The 15099-nt window shown below is 40.1% G+C and overlaps 1 protein-coding gene across 1 annotated transcript in view; it reads left to right on the forward strand.

The window, feature by feature from the left end:
* Positions 1–8052, forward strand: part of surf4l (surfeit 4, like) — an 8571-nt gene extending 519 nt beyond the window's left edge. Inside the window, exons 2-6 of the mRNA XM_061729628.1 lie at positions 2063–2249; positions 3769–3845; positions 3943–3986; positions 4901–5090; positions 7583–8052. Coding sequence (XP_061585612.1) covers positions 2063–2249; positions 3769–3845; positions 3943–3986; positions 4901–5090; positions 7583–7849 — 765 coding nt within the window. The 3' untranslated portion in view covers positions 7850–8052. The remainder of the gene's footprint in view (positions 1–2062; positions 2250–3768; positions 3846–3942; positions 3987–4900; positions 5091–7582) is intronic.
* Positions 8053–15099: the final 7047 nt, after the last annotated feature.

The raw sequence follows: 15099 nt of genomic DNA on the forward strand, positions 1-15099 counted from the left end.
TCCGCAATGACTGACTGTGGTTTGACGAGTTACACATATGCCGAAAGAAGGAGAAGACCCCGACGGTCTACACGAAGTTCAAGGTTTTCATGTAGGCACTACGAGTTCAAATCTGTGGGTGCGGAAATGTTAAAGTGACGGTTATTTCAACGTAGTCTGGGAGGAGAGCCGTGGAAACGGAAGTTAGTAGGTTTCATAATGTTCCTGCAAAAGCATAAAAACTATCCAAAAATGGCTAGTAATAATCTTTCAGGTCGTAAAAAGCCACAGTTCAGGTTTAAATCACTTTCATTTTGCTTCAACAGGTAGATTCACTTTTGAGGTTGAATCTGTGGGGCAGCAGAAACATTAATTTACCTGGGTTTGTATTTAGATTAAAAACATTCTTGAAGCTGACGTGAGAGGTTTGTCAGGAAAACAAAATAATAATAATGATGGATTCAAAAAATAAACCAGTTATCTGAGCAGGACCCTCTTGAGCTAAAGGTAGAACCCTAGTGCATAAGCTTATTATTATTTATTTATTTTTTTTAATAATTTCCTGATTTCTTAAATGTCGGTGTTTTGGTTGGAGTTAACAGAAATAAGGCTCTACAGCTCCCTTTACAACCATGTCTTTACAGCTGTGTGTGAGGGGGCGTGGTCAGACCGGTGTGTCCTTCAGAGTTGTGATTCTGGTTAACATACAGCACTTTTCCACTAGTACCTACTCAGCCCGACTCGACTCCACTCGGTTTGGTTCTTTTCCACCAGGGGTCTAACGTGCCGAGTAGATACTTTTTCTGTATCTACTCTGCCGAGGTTCTAAGCGGCAAAAGTCTGTTTCATGATCCAACTCTGAGGTACAGATGTTCATAAACCTGGTGGCTGAGGAGAGAATTAAAAATATATATAAGGAACGACCAGATCCACCAGGATTTCTGTCTCTTCATAGCTGCTCACGGCTCCAGCTGACTTTTCAGCAGCACCAGACAAACAAACTAAAATTAAAGTGGACCTATTATGGCATCTAATGTCTATTTTGAACAGGCCTTGAATGTCTTTAAAACAAGCTTTTGATTGTTTTTGCTAAATAAAGTAGAAATTCAGCCTCTAAACCATGTCTTTATCTTCCCATTCTCTAACCTCATTATCTATGCGGGATCGATAATGAGGCTCTGTGCTGATTGGCTGCCTGAATGACGCGATACACCGCTACGAAAAGATGGCAGAAGCTCCGGCCGGTGGAGTTAGTTGTGGGCGTGGTTTCACGCATCGCTCCTGTCGTTACGTAACGACAGGAGCAGAATCTTATTGGCTCGTAGATCCACATCACACTGGACGACTCAGCCGGGCGGCTGTACAGACAGTGCAGAATTTGGTTGCTTTCCTCCTTCTCTGAGTTGGCAGGCTGAGGGGAGACCACTTTATATATGTTAAAGCAAGAGAAAACCTGTTTTTCATAATAGGTCCCCTTTAAAAAGCGTTGGTGCTTGAAGCTTCTCTCACTCTCATTTTTTAACTTGATATCAAACACAAGCCACAGACCCAGCAGCACATCTATCATCTCCTCCAGGTTCTACATCTTTAGTGTTGTTGTCTTCTTCGTTTAGATACACAATCAAATACGTCACAGCAGCTTCACTCCAACCTTCTACTTCTGCTCCAGGTGCTGAATTGTAGTGGAAAATAAACCAGACTGAGATGAGATGAGTAGAGCCGAGTAGGTGCTGGTGGAAAAGCGCCAATAAAGAATGGCGTTAACCCGAGGGCAGGTTGGAGTTCAAAGTTCAGCTGGGGGCCAGCTCCTGGTTGGTCATTTTTACCAGAAGTTAAATCGATTTATGAAGGAGATCAACGTAAAAAACTAAATAATTCCCCTCAGATCATCAGTTTGTTATGAAAACGGTTTCTGCAACATGACAAGGAGGGATAAATGTCCTTGGGAGGAGGGGTTTCTATCTTCTGTCCATACCTGTATGTTTGTGCAGAGCTAAGCAGCCTGAGGTGCTGTGGCGCCCTCTGCTGCTCAGTGACAGAGCTGCATGACAGACAGAACTCTCGTTCCCCTCCCCTGCTGCAGTTCCTGCGGGTGACCAAGCACTACCTGCCCCACATGGCCCGGCTGTGCCTGGTCAGCACCTTCCTGGAGGACGGCGTCCGGATGTGGTTCCAGTGGGGGGAGCAGAGCGAGTACATCGAGTCTACCTGGAGCTGCGGACGCTTCCTCGCCAACGTCTTCGTCCTCATCAACCTGCTGGGACAGCTGGGTAACACTCGCACTCACACTCACACCCACCTCTGGTCTCAGTCCCGGTGCAGAGCTGGTGTCGGCTCAGAACCGTCTCAGAACCGTCTCAGAACCGTCTCAGAACCGTCTCAGAACCATCTCAGAACCGCTCCTACACCTGCTCTGAGCGACGGCACTGATCCGTCCTTCACTCAGGTGCTTCACAGCAGGGCTAGGGATCCATTCAAATGTCAAGAATCAATTCAATTATGATTCTTAAGCTTCAGAATCGATTATCAAGGTTTGATTCGATCTGATATTGATTTGGGTTAGTGTTATTCATTCACACACGCACTAATATACTTGGGAAACAGTTAGGCACCAAATATAATATATTTAATTTTCTCAGATGGCAAAAATAAGAACTTTATTGATCCCACATAGGAGTAATTCATGTTATATCAGCTATAGAGAACAAGGTAGTGCCGAAAAACAATATATATCCCCCCTCACAAAAATAAGAAAAATAGAGAAACATATTTTCTCATCAACAAAACAAATTTAACATTTTTCAAATAACATATTTGAACCATTTTTCAGACATTAAAATAACTGAAAAAATCTGAAAAATGGTTCAAATATGTTATTTTGTTATCAAAAAGGAAGAAAAATCCATGGCACTCTTCTTCAAATATAAAAAGCCTTTATTAAAATAGGCTATTTCATGTAGAAAAGAAAAAGAAAAAAAAAGAAAAAGTCAGTTGCAGCCCACGCGTGGTGGGTTGTTTCCCACCAAAGAGCACCTTCGACACGACTTATATTACCTTCTGAGCACTCTGGACTTTCTTTTATGTTATTTTGTTACTTGAAAATTTTAAAATATGAATATTTTTATGTAAAATATGCTTTGTTGATGAGAAAATATGTGAAATTAAATATATTATATTTGATGCCTAACTGTTTCCCAAGTATATTAGTGCGTGTGTGAATGAATAAATGAGATGTAAAACGTACATTTCTTTGTAGAAAGGCGCTTTATGAAAATAAGTCCATTTACTTGTATTAGTTTACAGCGCAGTCTTGAACATCCAATATGGAATTTGCACTTGCTGGCTATTTAGAGAAAGCATGGGATAAACGAAGAAAAGTTACAAATATATATATAAAAATATCCATTCTGGTTTTTGTTGGGGAGAAAGAAATATTAAGTATTTTTATTTTATTTATTTATTTTTTAATTTTTATTTATTTAGTTTTTCCGGTGTACATTGTGCAGCTCCCAATTAAGTGCGTGTGATATTGTACATTGATGATTTTCTGTTTCTGGACATGAGACAAAAATAAAATTAATTCATTCATTCATTCATTCATTCATTCATTCATTCATTCATTCATTCATTCTAATATGGCGGCGACGTTGACGTATCGCAACAGCTCCATGGGGCGTCTACTGTATATATGTCTATGGTTCATACGCTCCTTCCTAAACCCCGACCCGGGGTTTAGGAAGGCTGGGCGGCTCCTGAGCCTCCTCCTCCTCCTCCTCTCTGTGTCTGCAGGCAGCTGTGTGTTGGTGCTCAGCAGGAAGTTTGTCCAGCAGGCCTGCGGCGCTATGTTCGGGATCCTGGCCCTACAGGTGGGTCCGCTCGTCCACAACCCACACCGGAAAGCGGGTTTGGATGTGATTTAAGCGGTTAGCCAGTGGCTAATGTGGGGGTGTCTCTGTCCTGCAGACGGTGGCCTACAGCATCCTCTGGGACCCCAAGTTCCTCATGAGGTGAGTGTCCCTCCAACCCCGCCTTGTGTGTGTGTGTAGAGGTGATGACGGTCACACGGTCACCGTGGAGACACGCCCAACCTCACAACAACAGACCAGAACCTTCTGCATCGTACCCACATTAACACGGAGGAAGAAACCGCCAACAGGGCAAGACATCATTGGCCATGAAGAGCTTGATTCCGACAAGGTCCAAGTGCTGACCTGAACCTTCAGAGACCTGTGGAGACATGGACGTCTAAAAACCTCAAGAATCTGAAGCAACGTTGGAAAGAAGAACGGACCAGAACTTCTCCAGAACCAGGAGACACTGATGAAGTTAGCACTGCAAAAACTCAAAATCTTACCAGGACTATTGTCTTATTTCTAGTTAAAATGTTTCATTTTTAGTAAAAAAAATCTCATTACACTTAAAACAAGAGTCATTACCAGAAAAATAACTTGTTATTTAACTATTTTCACCTGTTTCAAGTAAATTTTCACTTTGAAATAAGTAGAAAAATCTGCCAGTGGAACAAGATTTATCTTCTCATTACAAGCAAAAAAATCTTGTTCCACTGGCAGATTTTTCTACTTATTTTAAGTGAAAATCTACTTGAAACAGGTGCAAATTGTTCTTTTTTCCAGTAATGAGTCTTGTTTTAAGTGTATTGAGATTTGTTTTAACTAAAAATGAGACACTTTAACTAGAAATAAGACAAATATTCTTGTTTAGATTTTGAGTTTTTGCAGTCTACTGAGATCCTGCTGAAGGTGGATCTATAAACTGGACTATAGACTTGGATCATGGGAGTTTGGGTCCTGATTTTAATACTCAGACACAACAATTACATGCTGTTTACCTTGTTTTCCATAACAATAATGGATTGACTAAGAAGATGCTGCAGTTTGAACATTTCTCCTCTCCTGTGCAGGAACCTGGCGCTGAGCGGCGGCCTCCTCCTCCTCCTGGCCGAGTGCAGGGAGGAAGCTCGCAGCGTCTTCGCAGGAGTCCCGTCTCTGGGCCGCCAGAGTTCCCCCAAGCACCTCCTGCAGCTGGGAGGAAGAGTGCTCCTCATCCTCATGTTCATGACGCTGCTGCACCTCAACCTGAGCCTGATCAGCGTGAGTCATGTGACCCTTGGATCCCACGCTGGGACGTCATGTCAGTCTAGACTCAGGCTGCAGCTATCAAATATTTTAGTAGTCGAGTATTCTACTGAAAATTCCATCGATTAATCGAGTAATCGGATAAAACATATTTCTGTTTAGTTAAAGAGCATTATAAATATACATAAGATGTTAGATGTTAATTGACATTACTAAGACTAATTTACAGGACTGTCTCAGAAAATTAGAATATTGTGATTTTCTGTAATGCAATTACAAAAACAAAAATGTCATACATTCTGGATTCATTACAAATCAACTGAAATATTGCAAGCCTTTTATTATTTTAATATTGCTGATCATGGCTTACAGCTTAAGAAAACTCAAATATCCTATCTAAAAAAATTAGAATATTCTGGGAATCTTAATCTTAAACTGTAAACCATGATCAGCAATATTAAAATAATAAAAGGCTTGCAATATTTCAGTGGATTTGTAATGAATCCAGAATGTATGACATTTTTTTTTTCTTTTTTTAATTGCATTACAGAAAATAAAGAACTTTATCACAATATTCTAATTTTCTGAGACAGTCCTGTATATAATCCAGTAGGTTCATGGTTGTGCATTTAAAAACCCTGAACTTACACCAGTCGACCAAATTCACTGCCTTGACTCAAAAAACTAAGGATCTTACCAAGAAATGTTCTTATTTCTAACCTAAAGATGTCATTACACCTGATAACACACATCTATTAAAAGGTTAGGTGTTTTCCCATGTGTTTCAATTGAATTTTCATTTGTGTCAAGCACATTTTAAGTTAAAGTCTCGATAAGATTTTGAGTTTTGGCAGTTTTCAAAATAAAATTGAGCCCTGCTCTATTGGAGCACATTAGCCACCAGCGCTACTTGATGTTTTATCCATGAATGACTACAAAGATAAAATTGAAAACTACCCAGTTAGCTTTATTACGTTTTTATTTTTCACCCTCATCACTCTACAGCTCTGTGTTTTTACAGATTAAATGCGTTAGCCGCATTGACCGTCGTCATAATTAATAGAAACCTATATAACATTATGTTATCAAGGTACCGTAACGTTTATCTCATTAATTAGCTCTACGTTAACTTAATTTTACCGTGTCTGGGTGACGGTCCTCCCTCTGGGAGTAACAGGGTGTTGGTGGAGAAGCTGCAGCGTTGAGGACGTACTGTTGTGGAATCAGCTCTGTCTTACAGTGAAGATGCAACAGTGTTGCCTTGGTGTCCAGCTGGAAATGCTGCCACACTTGACATTTTCTGCCTTTTCTTTCAGTTAAAACCAAACATATCCGCCGCCTCTTTCTTCTTCCTTTACGTGCGTGACGTCAGCGCGTTGTGCCGCATTAAACGTAGTTCGGGCGAAACACGATGCTTTGACCTGCAAAATTAAACCATTCCTCAAGGCAGAAAAAATTCCTTGATCATTTTTTGTAATCGAGTTACTCAAATTATTCGAGGAATCGTTTCAGCCCTAGTCTAGAGTTTAGAGGGCGTCTAGACAAAGTCTAGAGTCTTATGGCGCTTTTCCACTAGTACCTACTCAGCCCGACTCGACTCGCCTCGGTTTTGCGCTTTCCCACTAGGGGTCTAACGTGCCGAGTAGATACTTAAAAGCGAGGGATTTCAGATGCTGACTCGCCGACCGAGGGCCGGAGAAAATTCCCAGAATGCTTTACGTCATCATTTGCGTACTGAATGAAAAAAAAAACATGGTGGACATTTCTCATATTTTAGTGAATAAAATCAATATTTTGAGTTAGTTTCTGCATAACAATGTGTTTTGATTACATTTCTAGTGAGAAATATATATTTTACTTTCATAATATTCACTCAGTGAATGTACATAATCACTCGCTTGCTTGTTGTTGCAAAGCTTTTTCAGATCTCGCCAGAATAAAGGCTGAATTATGGTTCCGCGTTACATCGACGCAGAGCCTACGGCGTAGGTTCTGCGTCGATGTAACGCAGAACCATAATTCAGGCTTAATGTGAAGCTGCAACGTTGAAACAAGTAAAATAAAAGCCTGGCTTTAAATAACGTTAATGAGAAAACAAACATAAAAACACATTTATAGAAATACTCATATTAAAGGTAATTTACAATTTCCATTATTTAATTTTTTCGAAAATGATCTTTTATTATTATTATTATTACTATTATCATTATTATTACTATAGAGAAAATACCACAGTTTTTGGTGCCCATCTTGTCATTTTATTTAGTTTTTATCAGCTACACCTTTGGAATGGGCCGTGAAAATATTTTCAGAAATTAAACCGGTCCGCGGTTCAGAAAAGGTTGGGGAGCACTGCTCTACTGGCCATCCAGACCGTCGGGGGCTGGTGGAGGTCTGGTGGAGGTCTGGTGGAGGTCTGGTGGAGGTCTGGTGGAGGTCTGGTGGACGTCTGGTGGAGGTCTGACGGGGGTCTGACGGGGGTCTGACGGGGGTCTCTCTGTGTGCAGGTGCTGCAGGACCTGGTGGGCACCGCCCTGGTGCTGCTGGTGGCCGTGGGCTTCAAGACCAAGCTGGCGGCGCTGACGCTGGTGGCCTGGCTGCTGGGCATCAACGTCACCTTCAACGCCTTCTGGAGCGTCCCCGCCTACTCGCCCATGCACGACTTCCTCAAGTACGACTTCTTCCAGACCACGTCGGTGATCGGGGGCCTGCTGCTGGTGGTGGCCTTGGGGCCCGGCGGGGTCTCCATGGACGAGAAGAAGAAGGAGTGGTGAGGAGGAGGAGGAGCTGGCTGCTATTTATTTCTGCTTCTGTCCCCCCTCCCCCTGAGACATCACAGCTCCTCCTCCACCGGGTGTCTGAGCGCTGCTGTCCTGCTAAGTTCCAGTCCCCAGCCAACCGCTGAGGCCGAGTACGGAGGAGTATTAGGGCCAAGGAGGAGGAAAATAAAATAATATTTTAGAGGAGGAAGATTCTTTTTTCATTATGCACTTGGAGAAAAAAGTCAATATGTCGAGAAAAAAGTCAAAATGTCAAGAAATAAGTCGAAATGTCGAGAAAAAAGTCGAAATGTTGAGATTAATGTTGAAGTACAATTTCCAGAAAGAAGTCGGAATGTTGAAAAAAAAAAAGTCAAAATTTCGTGAATAAAGTTGAAAAGTTGAGAAAAAAGGTGAAATTTCGAGTTTACTCACGAAATTTTGACTTTATTCTTGTATGAAAATTGTACTTCACCATTATTCTCAAAAGTCAAAATTTTGTGAATAAAGTTGAAACATTGAGAAAAAAGACGAAATTTTGACTTTATTCCCGCACTTTTTGACTTTATTCACGAAATTTCGACTTTATTCTTGTATGAAAATTGTACTTCAACATTATTCTCAACATTTTGACTTTTTTCTCGAAATTGTATTTCAACATTAATCTCGACATTTCAACTTTTTTCTCGACATTTTGACTTTTTTCTCCAAGTGCACAATAAAAAAAAGAAAAATCTTCCCCTCTCAAATATTTTTCCTCCTTCATGGCCCTAATGCTCTTCCGTAGAGAGCTGAGCTGCATCCAGATGTTTCTGCAGTGACTCACAGTGGCTCGCAGGATTGTGTCCGGGAGCAGGAACGCTGCTGAACAACTGCTTTAATAGCAGCTCGTAGACATGACCTGCCCTGCTGTGATTGGTTGGTTCTGTCCCCGAGGCTCTTTAGCTGGAGCAGCAGACAAACAGGTTCATGGGGTGGGATGTTTTCTTTCTGCTGATCATCGTATTGATGACTGACAGCAGCAGCTCTGGGCTCTTCAGGTGTCCCCCGCCCCCACCTGCAGGTGGAGCCTTCTCCGGTCGCTTCTGAGCGAACAGCAGGACAGCAGTGTGTGTGTGTGTGTGTGTGTGTGTGTTTGTGTGTGTGTCTGTGTAAAAACTGTGAGAAGGGATTTTCTATCTGTATGTTTTTGTAGAAGATGTTTAATAAATTGTGGAGCATTGAGAGCCTCTTGGTTTGAGTTATCTGTGAAGACAACAGTCTGAATGGGTTTTGTGGGTGGTGTCACGGGAATGTTTCTCCGTCACGTCCGACATCAGAGGAATCCGCCTTCAGCAGTTCCTGAAACAAACTGTTCTTAGATTGGATTAGATTACATTATGCTTTATTTCTCCCTCAATGGGGAAATTCACTTTGTGCAGCAGTACACTAATAGTAGTTTTATTTTGTTTTGGTCATTTACATCAAAGATATTTGCCTGTACACAGGTATATATATACACATTTCTTTTTTTAGACCAAAAAGGTATAGGCTGAAGCCTCATGACTTATTTTGCCTATCCTTTTCAAGAAAAGGCAGACTACAGAAAAGGGAAAAAAAAAAGATACTAATAAGAAGAAAACAACGAATGAACAAAACAAAGAAGCAAAGAAAATAAATGTGGTCACTCACGATTGAGGACAGAATAATTTAGACAGCTGGATATTTAAGCAATAGCTTTTCGCAATAAATATGTAGTTGGTAATAATTAAGGTATAGTTTCTGTTAGCGTATCAAGATAATTTATATTAGTATTCTATATTTAGAACTCAACTCACTCAACACACACATGCAGGGAAAGGGTAAAAAATATATAATTACAAAATATAAACAGTATATACATTGGAATGAAAAATAAAAAGTAGTGCAGTACGGGAAAGAAAGAAAAACAGTGCAATAAAAGCAGGTAAGATGTCTGTAGACAGATATTGCACATGTTGTTATTGTCCGTTGCTATGGTGATCAGGCCTCGTTGTACAGTCCGATTGAGGAAGGACCTGCGATGTCTCAGTGATGAAGCCGGTCGCTGATGCTCCAGTGCTCTGACAGTCTCATGAAGGGGGTGGGATTGTATTAAATCAGTAAATAGACGAGGAATAACGACCACCGAGTGGAAAACAAAATCAGAACTAGTTAACAGCCTGAAATCCAAATGCTAGAATTCCTACATTAGGATAGGAGAGGAAAAAACGTCAGAGAAGGAGTTGGGTCTCTTTCTGCTTTGGCTCCAGTCTTTTCTGATTGGTTGATTTCCTGGAGGCTTCACGGTGGGCGGAGCTAATGGCTGAAGACAAGGTGCTCTCCATGTCTGAAATGCACAGGCCTGCTGTTTGCCAACACTGATGTTCAGAGACAGAAAACAACACATCTGCGGAGTCACTGAGTTGCGGTCGGGCAACTTTCACTCTCGGAAAACAAAAACAAAATATTTGGTAGAAATACTAGCAGATCTTCCGGCAGATAAACATCCAGAAAGGCCTGCTGTTGTGGAGATGGACCGTCTGAAGCAGCGGCTTAGGCAGAAATATTTATTTGGACAAAAATGGGTGGGCCATATTGTCCCAGAAAAAGTGGACTTTTAAAAACCTTTAAGCAGAAAACATGACAAACAGACAGATTAAAGGCAGTGCCAATTTTATTTTGTAATCTGCATTACAAATGCATTATGACAGTTAAACACAACATGCTCAACCAACAGAGCACCTGTCTGTGGGCTAACCTCCTCTAGCAGCAGGGCCTGCAATTCATTTCACTTATCTAAAGCATTTGTTCACGCACCATATCATAGGAAGATAGTTGTCAGATATAGGAACAACTTGTCATGGTGTAAATGTGTTGTCATACTAAATAACAGACTAAAATCCTGTTATAAATCAACCAATGTTGCTCACATTCTAGATCAGTAGGTTTTATAGGTTTTATTTACCTGTCAGATTAAATTTCATGATAAGATGGTTCATGGCACCCTGGCTATGTCAATCTCTGTAAATTCCCCTAAGTGTGGGAATCTCAACAGCATCCTTTCTGGTCGTGTGTACAACGTAACAAGAGCAAATCTTATTGAGCATTTAAGGAACCATCACACGAAAGCATTAGTTTATGGAGTCAGAGGAAAAAAGGTGCAACCGATTCAGCCAAGTCTAAAATAAATGAATGACAGAAATTTCCTAAAGAAAGCCAAAGATCCAGAGCAGCAAGGGACAAAACTATAGAATTCATTGTCCTGGATGAGCAGCTGCCGGCAGTCGTTGAAAATGTCGTGTTTTGCTGCACAACTGAACATCTGGAACGTTTGTCAGGTCCGAAAAGCATCTCTAACCTACGGAAGAGGATTAGGGCCAGGCAGGAGAGAAATAAATATAATATTTTAGGAGGAGGAAGATTTTTTTTTTTATTATGCACTTTGAGAAAAAAGTCGAAATGTCGAGAAAAAAGTCGAAATGTTGAGAATAATGTTGAAATACAATTTCAAGAAAAAAGTCGAAATGTCAAGAAAAAAGTCGAAATGTTGAGAATAATGTTGAAATACAATTTCGAGAAAAAAGTCGAAATGTCAAGAAAAAAGTCGAAATGTTGAGAAAAAAGTCAAAATTTTGTGAATAATGTTGAAATGTTGAGAAAAAAGGCTAAATTTCTTTATTCACAAAATTTTGACTTTATTCTTGAAATTGTATTTCAACATTAATCTTGATATTTCGACTTTTTTCTCGAAGTGCACAATAAAAAAAAATCTTCCCCTCTCAAATATTTTTTCTACTCCATGGCCCTAATACTCTTCCGTACTAACCTGCTTTGGTCCAAGTAATGAGACTAATAATTTTTCATGTCAGCTAAAAGAAGTGCAGGTAGTCAGTTTTACAACGGGCCTCTGGACCCCCAATGTGTTCAAACGTCAAAACATGTATGACATGTAATCAGTAAATTGCCCCGCCCTGCCTGCTGGCTGGATGCTGCAACCATTAATGTGGTTTTCATGGTGGCTGAGGGACACGAGTCACCAGGACTTCTCCAACCGTCCAAGAAAAGCTAATCGGGGACATGATAGAGTCCATCATGGTGCTGCTCTCCTCCTCCGTCTCCTCTCAGTTCAACCCAGAACCCTCCTCTGATGTCAGCCAGGAAATGTCAGCAGTCATCTCTCCCGCTTGGAGAGCGGCAGCGGTTTAGGCCTGGATGTTGATGCTGTGTCACATCATGTCCAGCCATCTGCTCATCCCATCATTTCTCTGGACCAGCGCTCCACCACACTTGGAGAGACGGGAAGCAGGAAAGGTGAGGGGACACCTGTTGGAGCTGCGCTGCGTTTTATCCTCATTCTAGAGCTGTTTGCAGCGATTTCAAATAAGCCAGTGACAAAGAAATACTCCTGCAACATATACAGGACTGTCTCAGAAAATTAGAATATTGTGATAAAGTTCTTTATTTTCTGTAATGCAATTAAAAAAACAAAAATGTCATACATTCTGGATTCATTACAAATCAACTGAAATATTGCAAGCCTTTTATTATTTTAATATTGCTGATTATGGTTTACAGTTTAAGATTAAGATTCCTAGAATATTCTAATTTTTTGAGATAGGATATTTGAGTTTTCTTAAACTGTAAACCATGATCAGCAATATTAAAATAATAAAAGGCTTGCAATATTTCAGTTGATTTGTAATGAATGACATGTATGACATGTTTGCATTACAGAAAATAAAGGACTTTATCACAATATTCTAATTTTCTCAGACAGTCCTGTAAAGGACTCATGACATGTCTGTTTTTTCACAAAGATGCAGCCTTTTTTGAATGATGTTGTTTGAAGAAGCTCTCATTCCTTGAAGTACTTCCCACCAAGAGTTCAGTTTTTGGACAGGTCAGACCTCTTGGTGTTTTTCCAGTGATGGCATCCATCACTTGTACAAAGTTAGTCTTATTAACCAAAAACACGTGCAAGATGATACAAAAGTGCATCAATAAAGAACCTTGCATAAAGATCAACAAACTGCTTTCAATGTAAATGTTTAAGATGCTAAAAAAACAAAAAAAGTTGGGTTTTAGGACAAACCTGGAGTTGTGGAGGTGGTATATCCCATCAGTCATGAAGAAGTTCACAATATTTAACATTTCCACACTTTCATTGTTAACATTTCTTCATCAAAGGGATGTTTACTGCAGCAGATGAGTTAGGAAAACAAATGTATAAAAAAAATTCAATTCAATTCAATTTTATTTATATAGCGTCTATTACAACAGAAGTTGTCTCCAGAATCTTTCCAGAGAAACAGAACATGAACCCCCGAGCAATTATTACATAAACAATGGCAGGTAAAAACTCCCCTAGTGGGAGAAAAGCCTTAAGCCAAACAGTGGCAAGAAAAACTCTCCTTTAGGAGGAAGAAACCTGGACCAGGACCTGGATCATAAGGGGGAAGAAACCTGGACCAGGACCTGGATCATAAGGGGGACCCTCCTGCTGAAGACCAGCTGGGCAGAGCAGGAAAAGAGAGAACAGACAGAGAGAATGAAGAACAGAGAAAGGAGAGAAAACAGACACAATGGGTAACTGGTGCAGTAAAGGGATGACTATAGAAACAGATGTAGACAGCAGACACTGAGGTGGTCAGAGTGGGGGGACAACCTGATAGAAAACACAAACTAATTTACAACTATCAAAAAACCTTTACAAGATATCAAACACTTTTACAAACTCCAAAGTACATGAAAACATATGGTACATCTATCAGAGGGAGCAGGAACTGGAGCAGCTACTCAGCCGTGGTCCTTTCAGACAAACACGCATAGCTAGTGGTTTCATCAGAGATAAACAACCACTGCTTCATGAACAGGACTCTTCTTTTATCATTTTATGATTTAAAGTATCTGTTATTTCAAATGTTTCAAAGACCAGCAGCTTCTTTCCCACCTGGATTTAATTAAATGGATCATCAATACATTCCTACGGAAGCGTATTGCATTCACTTGAAAAAAAAAAATTGCTCTGTTTTTTTGAATTAACGAGATAAAATTTTAATTAAAAAAAAAATCTGCTCTGTTTTTCTGAATTAACAAAATAATTATCTCAGAATTCCGAGAAACGTTTTAATGGGAGATACTCTTGTCTTTAAGTTATTTAGATGGTATTATTAGTTTGTCGACTTTGCACAGGCACCTCAGGACTTTGGGGTTGTTCAGACGGAAAGCCCATTCTGATTAGATTAGATCTGCTGGACATTATCTCATTAATTCAGAAAAACAGAGCAGATTTTCTTTTTTTTATTAAAATTTTATCTCATTAATTCAGAAAAACAGAGCAGATTTTCTTTTTTTAATTAAAATTGTATCTTGTTAATTCAGAAAAACAGAGCAGATTTTCTTTTTTTAATTAAAATGTTATCTCATTAATTCAGAAAAACAGAGCAGATTTTTTTTTATTAAAATGTTATCTTGTCAATTCAGAAAAACAGAGCAGATTTTTTTTTTCTCAAGTGAATGCAATAAGCTTCCGTACATTCCTGACAAAGTTTTTTTTTTTTTAGGGTTGCTTTTTTCTTTTCTTTTTTTGAACCTGCCTCATCCTCTTCAGGGTTGCAAAGGGCGTGAAGTGAGTCTCACCGCCATCAGGCTGAAGGCGTAGTACATTGAACATGTCTGCAGCTCATCACAGGACCCCACAGAAACAATGATGCTCACTCTGACAGTTGACTTAGACTCCCGTCTCCATAACCTGCTGGTTGCTGGTCTGTAAGCTGGAGTACCTGAAGAAACCACGTGAAGAACCTTCCAACGCCATACATAGACAGTTCCAGCCAGGATTTGAACCTGAAACCTTCCCTCTGTGAAGCGACAGAGTTCTCTTCTTCATCAAGCAGCTGTCAGTTGTCTGGATCAGGATTTGTGGTGCAGAAAATATGTCCTTCCTGTCCGATGATATCAGTATATATCAAGTATTCCAGTAATGCTGCATTAAAGGTTTCAGTCTCTCCCATATCAGGTTAGTTTCTGTCTTCAACGTCAACAACGTCCAGATAAAAAGTCTCATGCAGCACGATGCCGTCAGCAGGGAGTTTAATGTTCATTTTTGCTGCAAGTTAAAGGTATAGTCTGTAATCGTATTCAAAAACATTTATTGTTATACTGGGTGAAATGGTCCTTTCGTCCTGAGAGTAGCCAGTGAATAATGTGTTCAGAAAAAGGAAAGAAAAAAATCTGACCTCTCTGACAGCTGTAATCCTGTAAAA

The sequence above is a fragment of the Cololabis saira genome, chromosome 9 (assembly GCF_033807715.1).
Source record: "Cololabis saira isolate AMF1-May2022 chromosome 9, fColSai1.1, whole genome shotgun sequence".
Lineage (NCBI taxonomy): Eukaryota > Metazoa > Chordata > Actinopteri > Beloniformes > Belonidae > Cololabis > Cololabis saira.